Here is a 25,930-nt window from a genome sequence, read left to right as displayed (position 1 = left end):
AGCGAGCCGGCCCCTGTATAATGTATAGATAAATCAGTGACCGGCCCCCTGTATAATGTATAGATAAATCAGTGACCGGCCCCCTGTATAATGTATAGATAAATCAGTGACCGGCCCCTGTATAGTGTATAGATAAATCAGTGACCGGCCCCTGTATAATGTATATATAAATCAGCGAGCCGGCCCCCTGTATAATGTATAGATAAATCAGTGACCGGCCCCTGTATAATGCATAGATAAATCAGTGACCGGCCCCTGTATAATGTATAGATAAATCACTGACCGGCCCCTGTATAATGTATAGATAAATCTGTGAGCCGGCCCCTGTATAATGTATAGATAAATCAGTGACCGGCCCCCTGTATAATGTATAGTTAAATCCGCGAGCCGGCCCCTGTATAATGTATAGATAAATCAGCGAGCCGGCCCCCTGTATAATGTATAGATAAATCAGTGACCGGCCCCTGTATAATGCATAGATAAATCAGTGACCGGCCCCTGTATAATGTATAGATAAATCACTGACCGGCCCCTGTATAATGTATAGATAAATCAGTGACCGGCCCCCTGTATAATGTATAGATAAATCAGTGACCGGCCCCTGTATAATGTATAGATAAATCAGTGAGCCGGCCCCCTGTATAATGTATAGTTAAATCAGAAAACCGGCCCCCTGTATAACGTATAGATAAATCAGTGACCGGCCCCTGTATAATGTATAGATAAATCAGTGAGCCGGCCCCCTGTATAATGTATAGTTAAATCAGTGACCGGCCCCTGTATAATGTATAGATAAATCAGGGAGCCGCCCCCTGTATAATGTATAGATAAATCAGTGAGCCGGCCCCCTGTATAATGTATAGATAAATCAGCGAGCCGGCCTCCTGTATAATGTATAGTTAAATCCGCGAGCCGGCCCCTGTATAATGTATAGATAAATCAGCGAGCCGGCCCCTGTATAATGTATAGATAAATCAGTGACCGGCCCCCTGTATAATGTATAGATAAATCAGTGACCGGCCCCCTGTATAATGTATAGATAAATCAGTGACCGGCCCCTGTATAGTGTATAGATAAATCAGTGACCGGCCCCTGTATAATGTATATATAAATCAGCGAGCCGGCCCCCTGTATAATGTATAGATAAATCAGTGACCGGCCCCTGTATAATGCATAGATAAATCAGTGACCGGCCCCTGTATAATGTATAGATAAATCACTGACCGGCCCCTGTATAATGTATAGATAAATCTGTGAGCCGGCCCCTGTATAATGTATAGATAAATCAGTGACCGGCCCCCTGTATAATGTATAGTTAAATCCGCGAGCCGGCCCCTGTATAATGTATAGATAAATCAGCGAGCCGGCCCCTGTATAATGTATAGATAAATCAGTGACCGGCCCCCTGTATAATGTATAGATAAATCAGTGACCGGCCCCCTGTATAATGTATAGATAAATCAGTGACCGGCCCCTGTATAGTGTATAGATAAATCAGTGACCGGCCCCCTGTATAATGTATAGTTAAATCCGCGAGCCGGCCCCTGTATAATGTATTGTTTACAGACAGTCGGCGACTGGCCCCTCATGATGGAAGGCATTAGGTGGGGGTGCTGGGGCAGTTTGGCAGGGATTGGGTGAGGGGCTGGGGCAGTACCTGAGTTTTTCTGCCTCGCTCTTCTAATCTCTATAGGTTTGTTCTATTTGCCCGTTGAAGGGCGGAGGCTGAGATGGAATGTAAGGAGGTTTTACTTTATTTAAAAGGTATTAGATAAGCGGAACAGCCTCCCAGTAGAAGTGGTAGAGGGTAATACAGTGAGGGTATTAAACATGCAATCTAAGCCAAGACCAGACCCAGACTTATAGCCCTACATGTAGCCCCCAGCTGCCCGCCAGGGGGCTCTTTGATCTGCTCTGGGGCAGATTCTGAGCCATTGAGCTTTATGGACCCTGGGTCGGTGCTTCACAACGGAGCCCCCCCACTGCAGGGTCTTATGCCAGGTCCCTGCGCTCAGGAAGCTTGCACTCCCCACGGGGGTAAATCCACGACATCTACCCCACAAGTACACACGGGCAGCACAACACCCCCCCTGAAGGGCAGAGCCGTGGCTCGGAGGAAGTGACGCTCTCCCGCACAGCACGTGGACTCCTCACCACGAAAGGGAAAGCTGGGGGGCCGAGAAAGTGTCAGCGTGCCGCTGCGAGGAGGATGCAGTGCGCTCTGCAACGCTCGGCACTGCCCGGGGGCAACGTGGCGCACACACACCCAGGATGTGCCAGGGTGAGCGAGCTGGGGGAGGGGGCGGAAAAACTCAGAGACTTGGGCCCTGGGGCCCGAAATACTCCGGCGCCTGCTGCTCTCTCCTTACTCATTTATTTGGGCTGAAAAGGGCTGGAAACAGTTTAGGGGAAACATTTAGAAACAGGGGTTTAACCCCTACGCAGGTTTACTTTTCTTTAACCCTTTAAATGCATGACACCCTGCTCACCCCCTTTGGTACGTGGCAGTTTAGCTGGTCCTCGAGAAGTGAAGGGTTAACGGGTGCACCACATTGCAGTTTGAGGGTAGGTGTAATATTATGTGCCCTGCTTGTTACCCCGGGGCAGATTTACTCTGGGGAGCCGTACAGGTGATCTCCAGTTCCCTCCTGCACCTTACGTACTCTCTCTCTCTCTCTCTCCTATTATATATCTTTATATAGCGCCAGCAGATGCCGAGGCGCTGTTACAATAGGGGCACACATATAAAACAGATGAGGAGAGGCTCCTGATCCCATGAGTTTACAATCTATTAGGGGAATGAGGCGGAGGGGGGGTTGCTTGGCTGAGGATGATGTGATTGTAGCGTGGAGGGTTTGTGGAGAAGTGGCCGGAGATCCCGAAGGAGTAGTTAGAAGTATAGATTGTAAGCTCCTCTGAACAGGTGGATTGTAGTGTGGATGGCGCGCTATGGAGACTGTGCCAGCTGGGCATAGCAGCACTGGGTATAAATCACTACGTATCCTGTATAAAACTCTATACGACTCTCAGCATGCTCTGGTGTATAGCCCTTGGCTCTTAGTCTGCTCTAGTGTATGCCAATGGTGTTCAGGCTACTCTGGTGTATAGCCCTCTGGTCTTGGGCAGCTCTGGTGTGTATCTCGTGAGCTGAGAGGCATTAAGCGACCTTAGCTGGTTAACCCCTGTTTGCTTGGGGGCCACTTCAGGAGTCTGTTGTCCTTGTGGCTGCGATGGGGTTAATTACCTGCCGCGAGGCAATAGGCCAGTTTAGTAGTGAAGGGACCCTCTTCAGGGTTAATCAGCCAGCAGGAGGGAAACGTTATTTTTGGCGGCTTGCATTTTGGGCTGAAATCCATCATTTTGGCTGGGTGTTGTTATTACAGGTGCCCGAGGGTGGGGTGGGGGGCACCATGACGGGGCAAGGGTGGAGGCACACAAGCCATTTCAATGTGGTTAGACTGTAATTCTCATCACTCTCAGCCAGCCGGTAAATATTTATTTTCTGTAGCATTGTCGTTTTGCCATGCGGTGAGTTTAAATCGCATAGCGGGACTCTGGGGTGATATTTAGGTGCTTTGGGGGGCAGTAAAGTGACCCCCAGACGGGGATTATCAGACTGCACGTTTGCTGCCGTAAAGAGACAGCTCTTTAAAATGCTCGCGCTGTAGGTCACGCTGCACGCTTTATCGGCACGTATTATCGCACGCTGGCGGCAGCTGCCACACATGGGTCTTATGGTCGGTGACCGTGGTTTGGATTCTAATCTGTGATTGGCTGAAAACACTAGCCAATTATTATTCAGCATGTAGTCTGTTTTGGTGACATGGTCTCTATAGGCCATTGTCTCTCATTCCTTGGCTACATGCTATACACTATTAACCCTTTACGTGGCTATGGGATGAACACCGGCACCCAAAGGGTTAAGAGCGTATTTGGTAAAAGTGTAATTTTGAGGCTCCGTTTGGGGTCTCATTCCTTTAATTGGAAATATCCTGCTTTGTTTGGCAAACCCAAGGCCTGGAGCAGAGCCCAGGGGTCTAGAACAAGGTCAGGGTGGGTTACAGGAGTTGCCATGGCAACAGCCAGCATCCCCAGCATGGAGACAGACAGGCTTAAACGATCCCAGAGAGTCTCAGTGCTGATAGCACTGTCTTACGTGAGCTGCGGCTCGTGCTACAGACAGTGTCTGCCACATCGTGGCACACCAGGGGTTAAATCTAAAAAGATTTTGCAGCAAAGTTTGGAAAGTTCTCTCATCCCCATAGCAACAGGAAATGCCCTATCAGCAGGAACTTTCTATTAGTTGCTATGGTAAAAAGAATGAAGCAGTGGCCCACAGGAAATGCTTGCAAACGTATAGATGAAATGATTTTGTCCTGTACTGACCCCACCAGGGTCCCGATGCCCCCGGACACTGGGGTTCTACGCGCCCTTCCGGGGCAGTAACTCACATTCAATTACAAGAAGAACTGCCTCTTGGAATGGCCGTGGGGTCCCCGAACCCGGCAGCCCTGAACCCGGCAGCCAAAGAGAGGCCAAAACCTCGAGGCAGGGTCACCGGTGCGACCTGCTGCCCCAAACACGCACAAGATATTAGGAATTTTGCCAGTGGAACCAGTTTAAAATAGTGTTACTCCCATCACACTCAGCCAGCGGAGGGAGCTTAGCGCAGGAGCTTGCCGATCACACACAGGTATCACAGAGAGAAGCTTCTGGATGCCTTAGAATGATGAGATTTGAATGCCACAGGACTCGGCGTGCCGCTGCCTGTCTGTGTTTGATTTATATCTTGTATGTATTTCCCGCCTGGCCGGTCTGAGGTCCTGTAAATGTGCTAATGGCTAAGGATGATGTGAATGATAGTGTAACAGAAGACAGGCTGCATCGTGCTGGTGATTGGGGGTACGTTCCACGGGGACATTATTCTGTCCTTTGTGTCCACAGGTAGAAAGTGTCTCCGCACCCAAAGACAGCGCCTCAGTCCCCAAGTGCCACGCGGCTCCAGACAGCGGCCACTCGGGCGCCGTGCACAACGGAACGGTGAGCGGGCAGAGCAGCCCCGAGACCCCCGCCCAGGATACGGCTGCCCCCGAAACAAACTCCCGGGACAGGAAGCTGTGTGAGTCCCCCGCGGACGGACCCCGAGATGGGGAAACGGGGCTGGAGAACGGCCGCTGTACTCCGAGCGACGAGCCAGATTCTCAGGACATGGAAGACGGGGACCCCCTCGCTGCCCCAACCCCGAAAAAACGGGGGCGGAGGAGCCGGTCAGACGGCTCGGACAAAAGTAAGTCCACGGTGGCCGGTGGGACTCCTAGAGGACTCTCTCGATCATCTATATGTTAACTAAACCCACGTAACGGTGCTTACAGGTTAAAATAACCCATATATATGTATGAGACCCCCTTATGTGTGTCACATCTTAACTTCCTTTCCTCAGGATCCGCAGGATTATTCCTCCCCATTTAGCTCTCCCCTAATGTGAAGTTGTTGATTGTTGCTGATTGGTTCAGACAGCCTTTGTAAGGGTGATGGGGAAGAGAACTGCAGGACAGGAAGATGATTGGATAATACTGGTCCTGCCAAAGGCTGCCACCGATCTCAGCTTCCAAGAGGCTAATGTTTAAATATCACCAAATAAACCAAGTCAAAAAAGAACCCTCTCCCAAATATTTATTAATAAAAATTAATCTCTTAAAACATGCATACGTTCAAGGCCAGGAATCCTAACGATAATGTTACATTACAACAGCCCCAGCCTCGGCCCCCGGCCCCCCGGCACGCGCCGATCTACACAATGCATTATTATAACGCCTCTTCAGATATCACCATTTTTAAAGGAATCCCAAATTAGTAGTAGAAATAGAATGCTCGTTGTACAACGCTTCAGAATAGGATGGCGATATATCAGTCAATAACTAATAAAAATGGGAGTGGCGGTGATTAAATCTGAATATTTAATGTCTGAATGTTCATTCCGTTTTGATATCAGAACTCCCAGTTATGATGTCATCCAGTCCTAAAAAGTGAGGAATGCAGACCCTGGGCGAGGCGTCCAGCAGCCCATTTTTGCCTCTCTCTGCTTCCGCTCCCCCTAGTGGCCATTATTACACCAGCGCAGACCAGTATAAAAGTAACTGGCCCAGCACTGATCCCATAAAGTAGTAAAAGTGGCTGGAAACTCAGTTTTTCCTCCTGTGGGGGTTTTCACGACCTTGTGAAGTTTCTTCCTTTTTGCGAAAGCCAAAGGAACGCCTTCTGAGAGCTTTGAATATCTGCTCACTGTAGTCATAGAAACATAGAACCCTACAACCGACAGATCGGCCCCATCCAGCCCCCATCTAGTCGCCCGTTTCTTCTGCTGTAAAGACTCATAACTTAATCAGTCGTTGGTCTCGTCTTAGATTCAAGAGAAACCCTCTACCCTCTGGCTGTTCCACTTCTCCACCACCCTCTCAGAAACTTCCTTCCATTCAGTCTCAGCCTCTGATCCTCTAGTGTTATTTTAGAGGAGTAAATGGACGTGATCGTGAAAAGCTCTAGAGGACGGCCTTACTGTGGGGCGACCTAACAGTGAAGCAGAGGATTCTGGGAATGTGCCTCTGCTGCATATAGAGTAAGCGGCCAAAGCTGGGGGGGTATTCCTCTATAAAGAGCGCCCCCTCCCCCGTGCGCCAGCGCGGGCCTCACGATCGCAGACGCAGATAAGCCTGTTTCCTGCAGCAGGGCCGACCTTCCTTCCGCTCTCTCTGGCTTTCTAAGAAACCAGTCCTGTGATCGGGTCCCTAAACAGGAAGACCCTCGTCACCCCAACAGTTCACAATCCCACAGAGGTTACGGCTCATAAATCATCCAATACCATCAGCAGCAAAGAGAAGTTACCCCACAGCCCAAATTCCATTGGAATCCATAAATAATGTTAATCTGTCTAATTTCAACATGTACGTCCTCAGAAATATAGCCGAAAAATGTGACAGTCACTTAAATCTGTAGAGGAGACCTCTGAGCACCCAAAAGCTTATGGAACCCGTTATATCCTGTATATTACTCATATTATATATTATATACTCTCCGTCCGTATAACTAATCCTGTCCTTATAACCCGTTATATCCTGTATATTCCTCATATTATATATTATATACTCTCCGGCCGTATAACTAATCCCGTCCTTATAACCCGTTATATCCTGTATATTACTCATATTATATATTATATACTCTCCCCCGTATAACTAATCCCGTCCTTATAACCCGTTATATCCCTGTATATTCCTCATATATATTATATACTCTCCGGCCCATATAACTAATCCCATCCTTATAACCCGTTATATCCCTGTAAATTCCTCATATTATATATTATATACTCTCCGTCCCGTATAACTAATCCCGTCCTTATAACCCGTTATATCCTGTATATTCCTCATATTATATATTATATACTCTCCGGCCGTATAACTAATCCCGTCCTTATATGCCGTTATATCCCTGTATATCCCTCATATATTATATACTCTCCGGCTGTATAACTAATCCGTCCTTTAAACCGTTATACCCCTGTATATTCCTCATATTATATATTATATATTATATACTCTCCGTCCCGTATAACTAATCCCATCCTTATAACCCGTTATATCCTGTATATTCCTCATATTATATATTATATACTCTCCGGCCGTATAACTAATCCCGTCCTTATAACCCGTTATATCCCGGTATATTCCTCATATTATATATTATATACTCTCCGGCCGTATAACTAATCCCGTCCTTATAACCCGTTATATCCTGTATATTCCTCGTATTATATATTATATACTCTCCGGCCGTATAACTAATCCCGTCCTTATAACCCGTTATATCTCTGTATATCCCTCATATTATATATTATATACTCTCCGGCCGTATAACTAATCCCGTCCTTATATGCCGTTATATCCCTGTATATCCCTCATATATTATATACTCTCCGGCTGTATAACTAATCCGTCCTTATAAACCGTTATATCCCTGTATATTCCTCATATTATATATTATATACTCTCTGACCCGAATAACTAATCCCGTCCTTATAACCCGTTATATCCTGTATATTCCTCATATTATATATTATATACTCTCCGGCTGTATAATTAATCCCGTAATATTATATTATATACTCTCCGGCTGTATAACTAATCCCGTCCTTATAACCCGTTATATCCCTGTATATTCCTCATATTATATATTATATATTATATACTCTCCGTCCCGTATAAATAATCCCATCCTTATAACCCGTTATATCCTGTATATTCCTCATATTATATATTATATACTCTCCGGCCGTATAACTAATCCCGTCCTTATAACCCGTTATATCCTGTATATTCCTCATATTATATATTATATACTCTCTGGCCGTATAACTAATCCCGTCCTTATAACCCGTTATATCCTGTATATTACTCATATTATATATTATATACTCTCCGGCCGTATAACTAATCCCGTCCTTATAACCCGTTATATCCCTGTATATTCCTCATATTATATGTTATATACTCTCCGGCCGTATAACTAATCCCGTCCTTATAACCCGTTATATCCTGTATATTCCTCATATTATATATTATATACTCTCCCCCCCGTATAACTAATCCCGTCCTTATAACCCGTTATATCCTGTATATTACTCATATTATATATTATATACTCTCCGGCCGCATAACTAATCCCGTCCTTATAACCCATTATATCCCTGTATATTCCTCATATTATATGTTATATACTCTCCGGCCGTATAACTAATCCCGTCCTTATAACCCGTTATATCCTGTATATTCCTCATATTATATATTATATACTCTCCGGCCGTATAACTAATCCCGTCCTTATAACCCGTTATATCCTGTATATTCCTCATATTATATATTATATACTTTCCGGACGTATAACTAATCCCATCCTTATATCCCGTTAACAGGCACACTTGGCAGGTATGATTTAAATCATCCTATTTCTTTGAATCTGAAGAGGAATTCACTGTTTCACCTTGTGCTTTTGTTTTTTTAGGTAAAGAAGATAAGGAAGACTCAAGCCCAGACTCTCCCAAATCGGAGGCAAGTATCGGGCAGCATCGCCCCGGGCCGTCGGCAGATATTACATTTCTGTTTGTAATGGGTGCTGTTGGATAAATCTGCGCAGGCTGCATGATCCCTAGACAAACGGCCAATCAGCAGCTGGCACAGGACGAGTTGTATTATCATTCCCTGTATAATAACCTGACACGGTACCAAATGGTCTGTTACTTAATGGTGGGGTATTACTGTCCCAGTGTGACCATGTAATATGGGAATGAAAGGAGGGACCTGATATATGTCAATAAAATGCATGGAAGACACCCATATTTCATGGGACTTACTTAGTATGTAGAGCCTCCCATCCATTCCGGTAAACGCGCTTCACTGCTTAGCTGCTACTGGGAGTACTGGAGTGGAGAAACCCTTGCTGGAGGTTTGGAGCCATTACTTTGCTCTGTTACGGGGCAGTTTATTGCCCATATCCAGTCTCCCACCCCAGGGGTGATGAGGATACCTCATGCCTATGGCTTAGGAAGTGACTGCCGCTTCCTCTGTGCTGTCGGCCATTTCTGATCAGGTGGCGCTCGCAGGATTTGGCCATGAAGGGCATATCCTTTACAAATGTGACACAGGAAGTGGATGATGTTGTTTTGTGTTAGCTCGTGAGGCCGCCATGTTTGCTGCATCTCGCCCATTGTGTCTTTTCATTCATTACATGGCATGGTGTCTGTAGTGATCGTGCTTCGGGCCCCTAGGCTGTCAATGATTCTCAGGGGGTGACCCATTGTTCTGTGAGCTGTGTTAATGATGACAGGTGCTGTGGTGTCACCTACCTCAGTCTAGAGCAGGATTGGCTTTGTCTGTGCCATGTATCGAGCCTTCACCTCTGTACATTACAGAAAGCAATAACGAGGCTGCCGGGTGTATTTAGCTCATAGGAGAGACCTGTATGACTGGGATGTAGAAATAGGGAGAGGAAATGCGGTGAGTCGGAGAAGTGAGGACATGTGGGGGACTAGCCCAGACTCGAGGTAAGTGTCGGTTTTAGGGGCCACGAGAAGGGAGGTTCTAGAGAGGGATCCAGAGTTTCTATGGTGTTAGGTGTCCACCGGTGGGGGTGGAATAGATGCCAATACCAGCTAACGTTATTTGCTGTAATCCTCGAGGCCCGTAGGTTGTCACATGTTTACTCGTTACTTATCATAGTGTGTCTTCTTCTCCCACCAATGGAATTCACATAAACCACCAATCAGGATGAGACAATAAAAACCTCAAGCACTAGGTTACAGAGTCAGGTGGGATCTGAAGATGGAGGTTTCATTCATGGCGGGTTCTGGTGGAGCTGTCTATTCCACTTTTTTTGTTTTCCGACTTATTTCCGGAAATTATTTGGATTTTTTCTTTCTCTCGTCTCATGAGGGTCCTCACTATCTGCGGGGCTGTCAGAGAGGGTAATTAATCTCCCCTCTCCGAATGTCTCAGATTGAATTTACATATTTATGCTAAACCTGCAGATCAGTCCTAACCCATCTGAGACAGAAGAGGATTAATCACGGACCAGAATAGCTACGGATGTATAGAATGTGCTATTTAATAGGAAGTACATTTCCCCCAAATTGCCTGCGTTGTGTGGATGTATCAGAGTCCCCTAGGCATTTGGAGAGTCTCAGACTCTTGGGTTCAAGGATTTGCGAGCCCATGGGTCCAGTGCTGTGGGGGACCCAGAGATTTTGGGGCCAATACAGTATTTTAGTCATTGGTTATGGCGTACGGAAGGGCATCGTCACCCCTCCAAATACTGCCCACTAGAGATGTAAGGCCTTTTTTTTTTTTTACCTATGTAGCAATGTGCTGATTGTTACATATATTTGCCCCAGCAGGGAACTCATTGCTTATTGCTGCTTATAAGTTCCTATATACAGTACTGTGCAAAAGTTTCAGGCATGAATTTCTTATGAAGGATGAAACACAATCATTAACTGACTCAGAAACAGCTGTGTAGGAGGAAAGAAACCGGGTGAGAGGGTGAGGTTGCTGAAGACATACTAAAGTCATACACAATGGCAAGACTGAGCACAGCAACAAGACACAGGGCAGTTATACCGCACTACCAAGGTCTCTCCCGGGCAGGAATTTCAAGGCAGACAGGGAGTGCCAGATGTTCTTCTGAAGAATCACAAAGAAACGGGCAATGTTGAGGACCATAGACGCAGGGGTCGGCCAAGGAAACAACACATAATGCTTACTTCGCTTTGTAATCGGAAGATGTCCAGCGCTGCCATCAGCTCAGCATTGGCAGAAGACAGTGGGACTCTGGTGCGGCCAAGAAGCCAAACGACCGGAGTGGAGACAAGGCCCAGCGACTCAACTATTCACAAAAACACAGGAGCCGGGGTGCAGAACATGGCAGCAGGTGCTCTGGAGAGCGGTACAAGAGTGAGCGCGTGCGGCAGTGACGCATGGTGGAGGTTTGAGGCTGCATTTCTCCAAATTGAGTTGGGGATTTGGTCAGAATTAATGGTCTCCTCAATGCCGAGAAGTACAGACAGTTACTTATCCATCACAAAATACCATCAGGGTGTCATCTAAATGGCCCCAAGTTTATTCTGCAGCATGACAACGACCCCAAAACATGCAGCCAAAGACATTCCTTCACTGTAAAGAAGACCAAGGAGTCCTGGAAGTGATCGTTTGGCCTCCGCAGAGCCCTGATCTCAACACTGAGTCTGTCTGTGATTACATGAAGAGAGAGACGCGACCCAGGTGTGAAGAATTGTTCACGCCTGCCTAAATCTTTTGCACAGCACTGTATATAACCCAAGGAAGACTCGCTGATATGATGTGTATCTACGTGCAATAAGACTTTCCTGAACTTCCACAATTCCAATGCCATTTGTATGTTTAGAATACAGGGAATAATAATACAATCTGATATTATCTGAGCCGGATGTAGATGATCTCCATCCAGAGAAATCTGGAACAATTTCAAGAACCCCCCCGACAGGGTCCTGACATGCAAATGATCCCTTAGGGACCTCGTTTACATATGAAGCTGCTTAGTGATGTCAGAAGGAGCTTTCCGTTTTAAAACGTTGTCCTTCTGATCGGTACATTAAACTTTCCCTGTAACGGATGGGTTATCGGCTCTAGGAAAGGGACTTTGGCTACTAAAGGATCTGTTTTTAGAGGAGTGGGAACGAGTGAATACCCAGTACCTGGTGGGAAGTGGTCAGTATTATATTAATACAGCGCTGCAGAATATGATGGCGCTATATAAATCAATATATAATAATAATATACTGTAATATAATTATAGCTGACATGCTGCTGGCCCTTTAAGACGGTACGGCAGCCTCTAATGACCAGAATAGGTGGGGAAGGATGATAGACTGCATTGGGTATATTGACTTTTTCTTTAACTACTGTTGAGCAGGGATACCGAGGCCGGCTACGTGGAGGGTTAGGCTGGGAGTCCAGTCTTCGTCAGAGGCCCATGCAAAGACTGCCCTTCCAGGCTGGGGACCCTTATTACATCAGCAAGAGGAAGAGAGATGAGTGGCTGGCCAGATGGAAGAGGGAGGTAAGGACCGCGGGGTCAGACTTCCTTCTGGGAGGATTGTATGTAATGCTTAAATCCCCCGTGGCTGCTCATGGTGTGCCGAGCGTGCTATGTCAGACACTAATGCCAGGGCAGTAGGGAGCCACCTGGGGCAAGAGTATTTAATGTTGGGATATCATATGGACACTTGTGCACGAAGCCATGGCGTGTCCTAAACGAACACCAGGACAGTGAGGAGCTACCTAGGAAGAATTGTGGCCGTCGGTAGACAATAACTTAATAGTTTGCTGAGGCGAGATATGGCATAAACCAGTAGAGTCTCAACCAACTTGCCAAGCATGAACCTAGAACCTAACTGTATCCAGTAATAGAACCCCCAACGCTGTATACAGTAATATAACCCCCCAGCACTGTATACAGTAATATAACCCCCCAGCGCTGTATACAGTAATATAACCCCCAGCACTGTATACAGTAATATAACCCCCCAGCGCTGTATACAGTAATATAACCCCCAGCGCTGTATACAGTAATATAACCCCCCAGCACTGTATACAGTAATATAACCCCCGGCGCTGTATACAGTAATATAACCCCCCAGCACTGTATACAGTAATATAACCCCCGGCGCTGTATACAGTAATATAACCCCCCAGCGCTGTATACAGTAATATAACCCCCCAGCGCTGTATACAGTAATATAACCCCCAGACCTGTATACAGTAATATAACCCCCAGCGCTGTATACAGTAATATAACCCCCGGCGCTGTATACAGTAATATAACCCCCCAGCGCTGTATACAGTAAAAAAAAACCCCAGCGCTGTATACAGTAATATAACCCCCAGCGCTGTATACAGTAATATAACCCCCCAGCGCTGTATACAGTAATATACCCCCCAGCGCTGTATACAGTAATATACCCCCCAGCGCTGTATACAGTAATATACCACCCAGCGCTGTATACAGTAATATACCACCCAGCACTGTATACAGTAATATAACCCCCAGCGCTCTATACAGTAATATAACCCCCAGCGCTGTATACAGTAATATAACCCCCAGCACTGTATACAGTAATATAACCCCCCCAGCGCTGTATACAGTAATATAACCCCAAGCGCTGTATACAGAAATATAACCCCCAGCGCTGTATACAGTAATATAACCCCCCAGCGCTGTATACAGTAATATAACCCCCAGCGCTGTATACAGTAATATAACCCCCCAGCGCTGTATACAGTAATATAACCCCCAGCACTGAATACAGTAATATAACCCCCCCAGCGCTGTATACAGTAATATAACCCCCCCAGCGCTAAATACAGTAATATAACCCCCAGCACTGTGTACAGTAATATTACCCCCGGCTCTGTATACAGTAATATAACCCCCCCAGCGCTGTATACAGTAATATAACCCCCAGCACTGTATACAGTAATATAACCCCCCAGCACTGTATACAGTAATATAACCCCCCAGCACTGTATACAGTAATATAACCCCCAGCACTGTATACAGTAATATAACCCCCCCAGCGCTGTATACAGTAATATAACCCCCCCCAGCGCTGTATACAGTAATATAACCCCCAGCACTGTGTACAGTAATATAACCCCCCAGCGCTGTATACAGTAATATTACCCCCAGCTCTGTATCCAGTAATATAACCCCCAGCACTGTATACAGTAATATAACCCCCAGCGCTTTATACAGTAATATAACCCCCCCAGCGCTTTATACAGTAATATAACCCCCAGCGCTGTATACAGTAATATAACCCCCCAGCACTGTATACAGTGATATAACCCCCAGTGCTGTATCCACTAATATAACCCCCAGCGCTGTATGCAGTAATAACCCCCCAGCGCTGTATACAGTAATATAACCCCCCCAGCGCTGTGTACAGTAATATGCCCCCCAGCGCTGTATACAGTAATATAACCCCCCAGCGCTGTATACAGTAATATAACCCCCTCCCCAGCACTGTATACAGTAACATAACCCCCAGCGCTGTGTACAGTAATATAACCCCCAGCGCTGTGTACAGTAATATAACCCCCAGCGCTGTATACAGTAATATAACCCCCCAGCGCTGTATACAGTAATATACCTCACCAGCGCTGTGTACAGTAATATAACCCCCAAGCGCTGTATACAGTAATATAACCCCCCAGCGCTGTATACAGTAATATAACCCCCCAGCGCTGTATACAGTAATATAACCCCCAGCGCTGTATACAGTAATATAACCCCGCAGCGCTGTATACAGTAATATATCCCCCAGCGCCATATACAGAAATATCCCCCAGCGCTGTATACAGTAATATAATCCCCCAGCACTGTATACAGTAATATAACCCCCAGCGCTATATATAGTAATATAACCCCCCCAGCGCTGTATACAGTAATATAACCCCCAGCACTGTATACAGTAATATAACCCCCCAGCACTGTATACAGTAATATAACCCCCCAGCGCTGTATACAGTAATATAACCCCCAGCGCTGTATACAGTAATAACCCCCCCAGTGCTGTATACAGTAATATAACCCCCAGCGCTATATATAGTAATATAACCCCCCAGCGCTGTATACAGTAATGTCGGTTGGTGACAAAAACCTTGTTTTATCTCATGTTGTGCCAATAAACTCCCTTTATCTGCTGACCTGGAGGCGCTGTTGCTGTCAGTCATGTGATATTTTGGGTGACTTTCCCGTCTCAAAACCCAAACTGAGCTGATGCTTTACTAGTTAAGCCCTTTTCTCTATCGCCTTTTATCAGTCAGAACTAGTGATTAAGACTGAGCCATTCTATTGTTTCCCACAGGCAGTATGATAAGGAGTTGGGGTGTTTAGTAGATCAGGGATCAGATAACAGAGCGAGAATCATACAAACGGCTGATATGCAGCTGCCTGAAAACATTATATTACGGGGCAAACTGGGGCAAAAAAGGAAAAACACATTATTAATGCTGATAAATTGTATATTTTTTGTTATTTCGCTGATTTACTGTGTTTCTAAAATACAACATTTACAGAACTGTCCGGGGGCGGCCACTCAGGCTTTGAACTCGGCTGGATTTGCCAGAGAATTAGTAAAATGTTAGCACCGGCGGTCGTTTCAATAGGCGTTTATAGAGCGAATGATTTAAGTATAATTTAGGGTATTGGGATGGTTTTGGTCCGGTAGTCACTGTACTCGTCCAGATAACTGTCCTTGGAGCGGAGAAATTCTTCAGCTAGGGGCTTCTGGTTCTGTGTAAATGCCAACTCACACCATAAACGTAATCCACGCTAGTGCACAATGTCAGTAGGTGGCTGCAGAAGCCAGTTACGTGACATCAAGGAAGATGCAAGATGTTTAGTCGCTGTAATGAGTCCAGCCGCTGTCTTGCACCATTTAATAAAAACGCGCCTTTGAGTTTGGGCATTCTGAGAACTCTCACAGGTAGCTGTTTATAAACAGGACCTAGAACATAAGAAGCAACTCGTGTCTGAAACGGTCACTGCTTATTAAAAGGGAGAGTGCTTGCAGTAAGAACAGTAAAGATCCGGAATTCCCTGCCTGCAGAGATATCTGTAATTCCAGTAAATCCCGTTAAGTGGAGTGTTTCTTATTAATCTTATTAATGCTTAAAATCATGGTAATTAACTAAACAGAATCTAGCAGCCATATCCCTCGTATTTTAAAACCCACACCTCATTCTTGGGGTTTCTCCATCTCTGCAGAAAATAATGGTGGCATTTATTGTGCAAAAATATCTGTTATTGGGGAGGAAAAAATCTATATAAATACAACGAAAGGATGGTGGTTCTGGATTCCTTATGATGTCTTCTTGGTAAAGGCGCCGAGATTAGTCACAACTATGAGGAACGCTGCGTAACTTTAGTTATTTGAGGACGGGTCCTGCATTCTGATCCTCTTCCTGATGATATATTTGTTGGTGTTTTTGTGCACATTGGGCTATTGTGCAAAATCTCCATGATAATGGAAGTCACCTCGATGTCATCAAACTGGAATTCCCATTCAGTCTCCTTTACGGAAATGTAACGAGTCGCGGGGATGTAAAGGGAATGTTAAAGCGTTAGCGAAATTCTGAGAGTCTGGATTCTGCCGGATGGTGAGTTGGGTCCTGCCGGATGGTGAGTTTGGTCCTGCCGGATGGTGAGTTGGGTCCTGAGGGATGGTGAGTTGGGTCCTGCCGGATGGTGAGTTGGGTCCTGCCGGATGGTGAGTTGGGTCCTGAGGGATGGTGAGTTGGGTCCTGAGGGATGGTGAGTTGGGTCCTGCCGGATGGTGAGTTGGGTCCTGAGGGATGGTGAGTTGGGTCCTGAGGGATGGTGAGTTGGGTCCTGCCGGATGGTGAGTTGGGTCCTGAGGGATGGTGAGTTGGGTCCTGAGGGATGGTGAGTTGGGTCCTGCCGGATGGTGAGTTGGGTCCTGTGGTTTCCAGGTTCCTCTCTCCTCCTCCTGGTGGTCTTGTCACAAAATGCTGTCTGTTCCAGGTGTGTCTGGTTCACACTCTATTAGACTGACGCTAAAGCTTACTGTAACCAGCTGCAGCAAACACTTACTCAGAGTGGCTTTAACTGGCTGCCATGGAGTGCGCACACTCAGTGGGAGTAGATGTGAACAGCTGCAGCAAACACTCAGAAAAATAGTGTACGCTCAGACTGGTGGGCAGTCAGTAGAATTATATGCACTCATTCTGGGGTCTCCCAGAGCGAGCACGCAGCTCGCACAGTCGTTGTCGTCATCGCCTGTCTCCATGGTAACAGGCTGTCATCTCCAGGACTTCCAGAATCAAGGTGTCTTTTTATAGAAACACAAGCTGGAACATCGCCCCGCCGGTGAATGGCTGCCAAGTGGCTGCACACCCGCTTCGGGACACCCCTCCGTCGTACGGTGAAACTCGGGGGTCCGCGCTCTCTTATTTAAATTTAATATTGTGAAAATGCAAGGCAAATTCACCCCAACCCAAAGGATCTCCTGATTATAAGACATCTTCCCGCTGCATCGAACGCGCTTCTTTATGCCATTAAACCAACGAGGCAGAGATTCCCAACAAAGAAGTTGAATCAGTATTTTTCGCTAAACACTGGGAATTCCACCCCAAAAAACCCTCCTAGTTCCTCCAGAGAGTATCAGAATCTCACAGTAACGCCGCGGGATTAGAATCCTCTCTTCCAAATTCGGACTTTTTCTCAATATACATTTAACCCTTTGAATTATTCTTTTGGCTCTTTAGTGACTATGTAGTTCATGGGCATCTGGCCTGAGCACAGCTGGGAAAGGGCCACAGATGGACAGACAGGTGTTATAGGCACCTGCTCGGATCTGGCGCTAGACAGTAGAGCGCTTACGTTCAAGTATTCCACATCCGTGTGTGAAGGTGCAAAATACCATGGAAGAAAAGCCAGCTCTCATTTCTCTGTCACAGGTGAAATTTTTCAGGTGGTCTCTTTGGATCTCAAGCTCCGACGATGGCCCCCGAATTCCTTGCCAGGCAGGGTATGGAGCTGCCCCGACAGCTTGTTACTGAGTTTAATGAGATCACAAGGGTCGTGTCCACTAGGAATCCATCTCTTGTCAGACTGTAAATGTGTCGTACATGGGACTGTCTGGCCTAACGTTGCCTGGACTGGAGGCTCTGGGCTCCCCTCGGGCAACAGGAGTCAATCAATATCTTGCAGCCAGTTATGGCCTCTGGGGTATTGTTAATGGTTTCACCGCCAGTTAACTGAATCCTCCCCACTGGGGCTTGTTAATAGGATGCGGTGACTGTGCTGGGAGGGGACTTAATCCCCCCTCAGCCCTCGATCTCTGCCGAGCTGGTCCCAGCCGAGAGAGCAGGATCTAGTGTGGCACTCGGAAGGAGCACCACTGAGGTATGTGGGGACCCAGGAACGTGGTGAGGGGCAGCGAGAGGCCTCCAGGGATCCATGTACATAGTGATCAATAGATCCAAGTATCCAGTAGGATTAACCCATTAGGAACTGTCTGTAAGACATGGACATCACTTTATGTCTCTCTCTCTCCATGAACACATGTGGCCTGAAGAAGTTACTCGGTGTTGAGATATCGTTATCTAATTATCTTTTCCTTAAACCAGAGGCACCGGTGCCTTAAAATAAAACATATACAAGACCTGATGAAAATGTTTGTCATTTGGTCGAGGGAACACGATCCATTTCCATGCAGGGCTTATAATGGGCGTTATGGCTGAATGAAGAATTCCAGAGCATCCTTCCGTATAATGTTTCACACCCATTAGAATGTTCTCCAAAGGTCTGACCTCGTGTTGGGTACAGCGTGCTCTCCAGATGTTGTATAACTTCGACTCGCATTGTGATTAGCCAGTAGTAGGTTGAACGCGTGTCACGAGGGCTGTAGTTTGGTGGCTCTTATTGGCTTCCCGTGCATGTTCAGAAGGTATTGGTAGGTTCTGGGTTCTGCAGAATGTTCTGATCTCTGTGTTTGGTAGGCTTGCCATACATGCTGCCGTGTTCTGTTAATTAGTCTATGACGTGATCAGAAGGTGTTGAATGTTCGGAGGGGCAGTAGAGAACTGCGTGTTCTATGGGACGTTCCATGTTCTATGTAACCTGCTCTGGAGAACGTTCTCTACTCTGTACAATGGAGTCTGTGTTATATCGTCAGGCGTCCTGTCCTGTCCCATCACCTCTTCTAAACTGCGGACGAATAATGCCCCAAACACTACATCATGGGCCATGTATCTGGGGCAGCACCAGGGTACCATGTACGGTTTGGTGTGTAGGATCAGCAGTCATCCAGAGGGTGCATGGGATGTTCTGCCCCGGTAAAAGCACCCCTTCCACATCCTCTGGTTACTGCGGTGTCATTAAAGTTAAATCTCAGCGAACCACCGGTGATCTAATAGGGATTACCGCGTCCCGGAATGCGCAGGGATCTCGCCGGTATCACTCAGTATTCACTAACGCTTTTTGCACAGTCCTCATTCTGCCTATGGGGTTTCCTGTATTACATCACGCATCACGTTATGCATGCAGATTAAGTATGACATCATCTAACGGATAGCACAGCCCCTGGCCGTACATTCCAAGCGGTGTCTGACCCTCCTCGTTAAGAATTTGTCTTTCTTACTTCTTTAGAGAAGGTGGCTTTGTTAACGTGGCATCTTATATAGTTATTACCGGGGGGGGGGTAATAACTCGACTCGCAACTCTGCACATGTAGTCAGTACTGCTAGCCTGTGTCCCCAACCACTTTCCCCTTAAGACAGCTCCGTGTACCTACTACCCTTCAGTCATATACTCTTCATGTCCCACCATCGTGTTTTTGGAAAGTCAAAAGCAACAAAAAAAACCCTTTCCTTTAAAACTTTCCATCGTCCTTGGCGTATGTTAGTAGTAACATCGTCCTTGGCGTATGTTAGTAGTTCTGCGCGTTATGTGACATTGTTCTTCGGGGTTCTGTGAAAGTGGCAGCGGGGCAGATTCCACAGGGCAGTGGAGTGGGTACAATTCACAATTTTTTTCCTTGTGACGGGGCAGATTATCATTTCTTTTCAGGGTGATGGGGCAGATTATCTTTTTTTTTTTCTTCAGGGCGACGGGGCAGATTCTCAGTTGTTTTAAGGGTGACGGACAGATTCTCATTTTTTAAGGGTGATGGGGCAGATTCTCATTTTTTAAGGGTGATGGGGCAGATTCTCAGTTTTTCAGGGTGATGGATCAGATTATCGGTCTTTACAAGGTGACGGGGCAGATTCTCCGTCTTTTCAGGGTGAGGGGCAGATTCTCCGTCTTTTCAGGGTGACAGGGCAGATTCTCCATCTTTTCAGGGTGACGGGGCAGATTACATGTCGCTTCTACCTGTATATATGTTGATTGGATGCACATGGCGGGCTGTGCGTGTATACGTGTATATGTGGAGGGCATACAGCACGTTCTATGTTTCCAGACACAGCCTGCTGGCCCCGTTCCAGCGTGTTCTGCCCCCTCCGCGCCCCCTCCGCTCCCCCTCTCCCCGTCTTCCCCCCTCCTCTCCTCAGCCAACGAGGAGACCCCGCCGGGATCACGTGAGCTGCTGTTTCTAGACAAAGGAAATTCTCCGTTCTTTTCCCCCTTTGGTCCCCCGACCCATCCACCCTCCCCTCCTTCCAATCTGAGCTGCAATATCAGGACAGAGAGAGGGGAAAAGGGGGGGAGAGAGGGAAGGAGGGAGAGAGGGAGGAGTGGGGGTGCAGGGGGGGCGTGAGGAACGAACACCTGACTGCATCCTTACTGCCGCTCGGCTCCAGGGTTTATGGGTACGTCCCTTAACCTTTATTTCTGGTCTTTTTGTCAGTTGCCGGGGTTGCTGTGGGGGGCCAACAGGGGCCGGTGTGCCTGCAGGGTGTGAGTGCCGTGTTGCAGTGATTGTGAGGGGGAATGGGGACACGGGAGCGACTGAGGACGCGCTGCTGAGCGAGACTAGCTTTTTAATTTTTTTGGGATTGGGGCTGGCGCCCTCCAGCCTCCGTCTCTGTGCCAGGAAGGGGGATTCCTTGTGACGGCAGAGCCTGGCTGGCTCGCCGGCACTCACGGGGTTAATGGTGGCATATTCCGTGTTTATGTGTGCCGGTTTAATGCGATGCGCTTTAAGGCAGGGATTCCCTGCCGGATCGTCACGTTGTGGAAACCGCGCTGTATTGTTTGTGTTTGCCTGTGTACCTGGTGTGTGTACACGGTACAGGTGATGCATGCATGTTCATGTGTATAGATCCGGGGTGCTGCTGGGAGGCGCTGTGTTTATAAATGACGCAAATATCTGCTTTATTACCATTTCCTCACCCCACGTTAGCGTTACACGCGTGCCAGTTGCATGTAACACGTATATTATTACTTCCTCTTAATTGGTTTGCATCACACGTGATGCTGAGTACTGAGCAGGGATTATTTGGTTATGTGGGTCTGGAACAAGCCAAGTGTGTATCTGGTGTATATATGGAGCAGATTAGGTGTATGTATGGAGCGGGCCAAGTGTTTGTCTGGAGCCGATCTGGTGTATATATGGAGCAGATTAGGTATATGTGTGGAGCGGGCCAAGTGTGTATCTGGTGTATATATGGAGCAGATTAGGTGTATGTATGGAGCGGGCCAGGTGTGTATCTGGTGTATATATGGAGCAGATTAGGTGTATGTATGGAGCGGGCCAGGTGTGTATCTGGTGCCGATCTGGTGTATATATGGAGCAGATTAGGTATATGTATGGAGCGGGCCAAGTATTTGTCTGGTGCCGATCTGGTGTATATATGGAGCAGATTAGGTGTATGTATGGAGCGGGCCAAGTGTTTGCCTGGTGCCGATCTCGTGTATATATGGAGCAGATTAGGTATATGTATGGAGCGGGCCAAGTGTGTATCTGGAACCAATCTGGTGTATATATGGAGCAGATTAGGTAAATGTATGGAGCGGGCCAGGTGTGTATCTGGAGCCGATCTGGTGTATATATAGAGCAGATTAGGTATATGTATGGAGCGGGCCAGGTGTGTATGTGGAGCCGATCTGGTCTATATATAGAGGAGATTAGGTGTATGGATGGAGCAGGCCAAGTGTGTATCTGGAGCAGAGTAGGTATATGTATGGAGCGGGCTGTGAAAATTTGTCTTTATTTAACTTTTATATATTTTCTTCAAAACTTACACAAAAATACTCTTCGCTCTCATAGACATCGAACAATCACAAACATAAAACAGGTTTATCCCCCAAAAACAAGAAAATATATGCGTGGGGCCATATTTATCCGTGGGCATGGGCATGAGGTACATCGCCATATGGCTTCCTCTCTGTGCGCCAAACCCACCTCTGCTGTATATTGCCAAAAAGCTCTATTTTGGTTTCGTCTGATCATAAAACCCGATCCGATTTGAAGTTCTGGTGAGGTCCGGCCAAAGGACGGCGGTTAAGTTTGTTTTCAAGGCTTTTTCCTTGAATCCCTTCCAAACAACTCGTGGGGATGTAGCTGACGTCGGATTGTGGTTTTGGGGACTTTCTGTCCCGAAGACGCTACTAACTTCTACAATTATCCAGCTGAAGTACACGGTACAGACACGCTATAGACACGATACAGACACGCGTCATTTTCTTACAGCCCCTTCCCATTTTGCGAATCTCACAAACCGTTTGCCACCCATCACAGCGATATTCATTGGGCTTACCCATTGTGGTGAGTGGCTAAGGGAATTTGGCCCATGTGTTACCTAATATTTAATCCCCCCGTGAAACAGGAAGTCACGGTCAAACAGTTTTCTGTTCCTAGACACCCAGGTGTACAAAAAATACATACATGGAGTGGGCCAGGCGTGGATCTGGAGCCGATCTGTTGTATATATGGAGTAGGCCAGGTGCGGCTCTGGAGCCGATCCGGTGTATATATGGAGTAGGCCGGGTGCGGATCTGGAACCGATCCGGTGTATATATGGAGTAGGCCGGGTGCGGATCCGGAACCGATCTGGTGTAAATATGGAGTAGGGTGGGTGCGGATCTGGAACCGATCCGGTGTATATATGGAGTAGGCCGGGTGCGGATCTGGAACCGATCCGGTGTATATATGGAGTAGGCCGGGTGCGGATCTGGAGCCGATCCGGTGTATATATGGAGTAGGCCGGGTGCGGATCTGGAACCGATCCGGTGTATAAATGGAGTAGGCCGGGTGCGGATCTGGAACCGATCCGGTGTATATATGGAGTAGGCCGGGTGCGGATCTGGGACCGATCCGGTGTATATATGGAGTAGGCCGGGTGCGGATCTGGAGCCGATCCGGTGTATATATGGAGTAGGCCGGGTGCGGATCTGGAGCCGATCCGGTGTATATATTGAGTAGGCCGGGTGCGGATCTGGAGCCGATCCGGTGTATATATATATGGAGTAGGCCGGGTGCGGATCTGGAGCAGGCTAGATATGGGGCTTTTTTTTTTTTTTTTTTTTTTAAACCCATAATATAAAAACACGTGAATAAGTAGCATGTCTCTGTAAACAAACACATGGAATATACGGAACATTAACAGGTTCTAGGTGTCGGTTTTACCCCAGGGCAATAAATCAATCAATAAATCACGAGTGATGCGGCTCCACAATCTGGTGGGTTAATGGAATGATTCCATTCATTGAATTCGGGGAATAATTCTTCACTTTTAAACCAATTCAACAAAGAGCGCAGGATGAAAAGCCATGTGAAGAAGTGAAGCGCTGGACGAGGAGCTCGCTCTGCTCTCCCGGGATTCAGTTGATGAGGTCATAATCAGAATGATCGCGTTTTATAGGACTGGGGATAAAGGGGAATCACCTTTTCTTTCCGTATCCCTTCCTCATTCGATACTTTTAAGAAGCGATTGAGGTGAACCCTGTTTTTGAAGGTTCCAGACATTCTGTTTAGGTTTATGTCAAGGGGATTAATAATTTCTCCCCGGCTGCAGTTCGTGGGGTATCCGGGTCATGGCTTAACGTTAATGGGGAGCCACCAGCTGCCTCCCACCAACCTATCAGCAACCATTATCGGAATTTCACATCGATTGGCAGAATTCTGGAAAAGAGCCGCGGGGACGGACAGCCGCCAGGGTTTTTACCCCAGTCTCAGGGGGGGTGTAGAGTCTCTGGGTTTTTAACCCAGTCTCGGGGTAAAGGGGCAGATTCCCAGGTGTTTTACCCCAGTCTCAGGGTGAATGGGGCAGATTCCCAGGGGTTTTACCCCAGTCTCAGGGTGAATGGGGCAGATTCCCAGGGGTTTTACCCCAGTCTCAGGGTGAATGGGGCAGATTCCCAGGGGTTTTACCCCAGTCTCAGGGTGAATGGGGCAGATTCCCAGGGGTTTTACCCCAGTCTCAGGGTGAATGGGGCAGATTCCCAGGGGTTTTACCCCAGTCTATATGTTCTGCTATACATGTTGCTATAGGTGCTGGCATCAAGAAGGTATAAAGCACGGTTGACCCAGACCAGGTAGCACGTTAGGCAAGAAGCCCCCCAATCAATGTCCCGCGTGCCTCCCACACCTGTGCAGGCATCTGAACTACTACCTCTAGGGTGACAGATGGTGCCCCGATGCAGGTGCCCCAGACCAGCTCCGGTATAATGTATACGGCCCCTATGGAGTCAGTGAGCAGCGTTCGGAGATCTATGAGGAGTAACTCCATCTAATGATATAAGAAGAAACGCCACGCGTGATATTCTCCTTCACTGTGGAGCTAATAATGAGAGTGCAGAGAGCGCGCACAGAGGGCCACGTTCTATTCATGAGACGCGGGGCGTGCAAATACCCTGAACCCTAGAGATAAATGTGACAAACACACGTTAACTGCACACAGAGCACCACGGCGTGGGTACAGGGTTCCATTGGGTGGCTACAGAGCGCCACGGCGTGGGTACAGGGTTCCATTGGGTGGGTACAGAGCGCCATGGCGTGGGTACAGAGGTCCATTGGGTGGGTACAGGGTTCCATTGGGTGGGTACAGAGCGCCATGGCGTGGGTACAGAGGTCCATTGGGTGGGTACAGGGTTCCATTGGGTGGGTACAGAGTTCCATTGGGTGGGTACAGAGCGCCACGGCATGGGTACAGAGTTCCTTTGAGTGGGTACAGAGACCTTTTGGGTGGGTAGAGGGTGCCATTGGGTGGGCACAGAGCAGAATGTTTAGGGGGTCACTTGCGGGGGGTCACTTGTGAAGGTTTGATCCCCCGTCACAGACCGCAGGCTGAGAGGTGAGCCGGGGGGTCTGTTGCGGCTGCCGTAGCTCTAGGCTGAGCTGATCCGCCGTGGAGCAGCTGGGGGTCCGTCTGAGGACACGGCCTCACGTGACACGGGGAAGGCTGAGACCACCATACGAGAGGTCTGCTTACACAGTATGGAACTAGCTCGGCACCCTGTGTTATACGGGGGGCACCCTGCTTCCTGTGTGTTATATGGGGGGGTCACACCACATCCTATGTATTATACAGGGTACACAGGCCAGGATTTGCACCATTTAGGGCAATGTCATTAGCTGAATGTGATTCGCAGGGGGGGGATTGGTTCCAGCTGCCCCACGAGGGATCAGGCACCAGAGACGGGGCCCACACTCCCAGAGCCGTCATACCAGATGGGAGAGGCTGGGGAGGAAAAAGTCACCAGCCCCTTCTAAATGTTGTGCTATCTGTACAAAATGGGGGCAGATGGAGTCCAGATAGCCCACCCACCAAAACGTAATAAATATGTCTATAATTATTATTTACTGAGTTATAAAATATGAAAGCGGATGAACATTATCTCCTGGAGAGGATGAGGTGTGCTGGGTCAGTGAATTGGG

The 25,930-nt window shown here is 47.5% G+C and overlaps 1 protein-coding gene across 4 annotated transcripts in view; it reads left to right on the top strand.

Annotated features, from left to right (window-relative positions):
* DNMT3A (DNA methyltransferase 3 alpha) overlaps positions 1-25,930 on the top strand; it is a 73,121-nt gene that overhangs the window by 34,105 nt on the left and 13,086 nt on the right. For 3 of the 4 annotated variants that reach the window (XM_053458743.1, XM_053458741.1, XM_053458742.1), the window contains exons 4-6: positions 4,945-5,287; positions 9,058-9,104; positions 12,499-12,645. In XM_053458743.1, coding sequence (XP_053314718.1) covers positions 4,945-5,287; positions 9,058-9,104; positions 12,499-12,645 — 537 coding nt within the window. Of the gene's footprint in view, positions 1-2,183; positions 2,282-4,944; positions 5,288-9,057; positions 9,105-12,498; positions 12,646-25,930 lie in introns of those variants that run through there. The other variant, XM_053458744.1, reaches the window with a different exon arrangement.

Source organism: Spea bombifrons, chromosome 3 (genome assembly GCF_027358695.1).
Source record: "Spea bombifrons isolate aSpeBom1 chromosome 3, aSpeBom1.2.pri, whole genome shotgun sequence".
Classification (NCBI taxonomy): domain Eukaryota; kingdom Metazoa; phylum Chordata; class Amphibia; order Anura; family Pelobatidae; genus Spea; species Spea bombifrons.
This window is presented reverse-complemented; position numbering and strand designations above follow the sequence as displayed.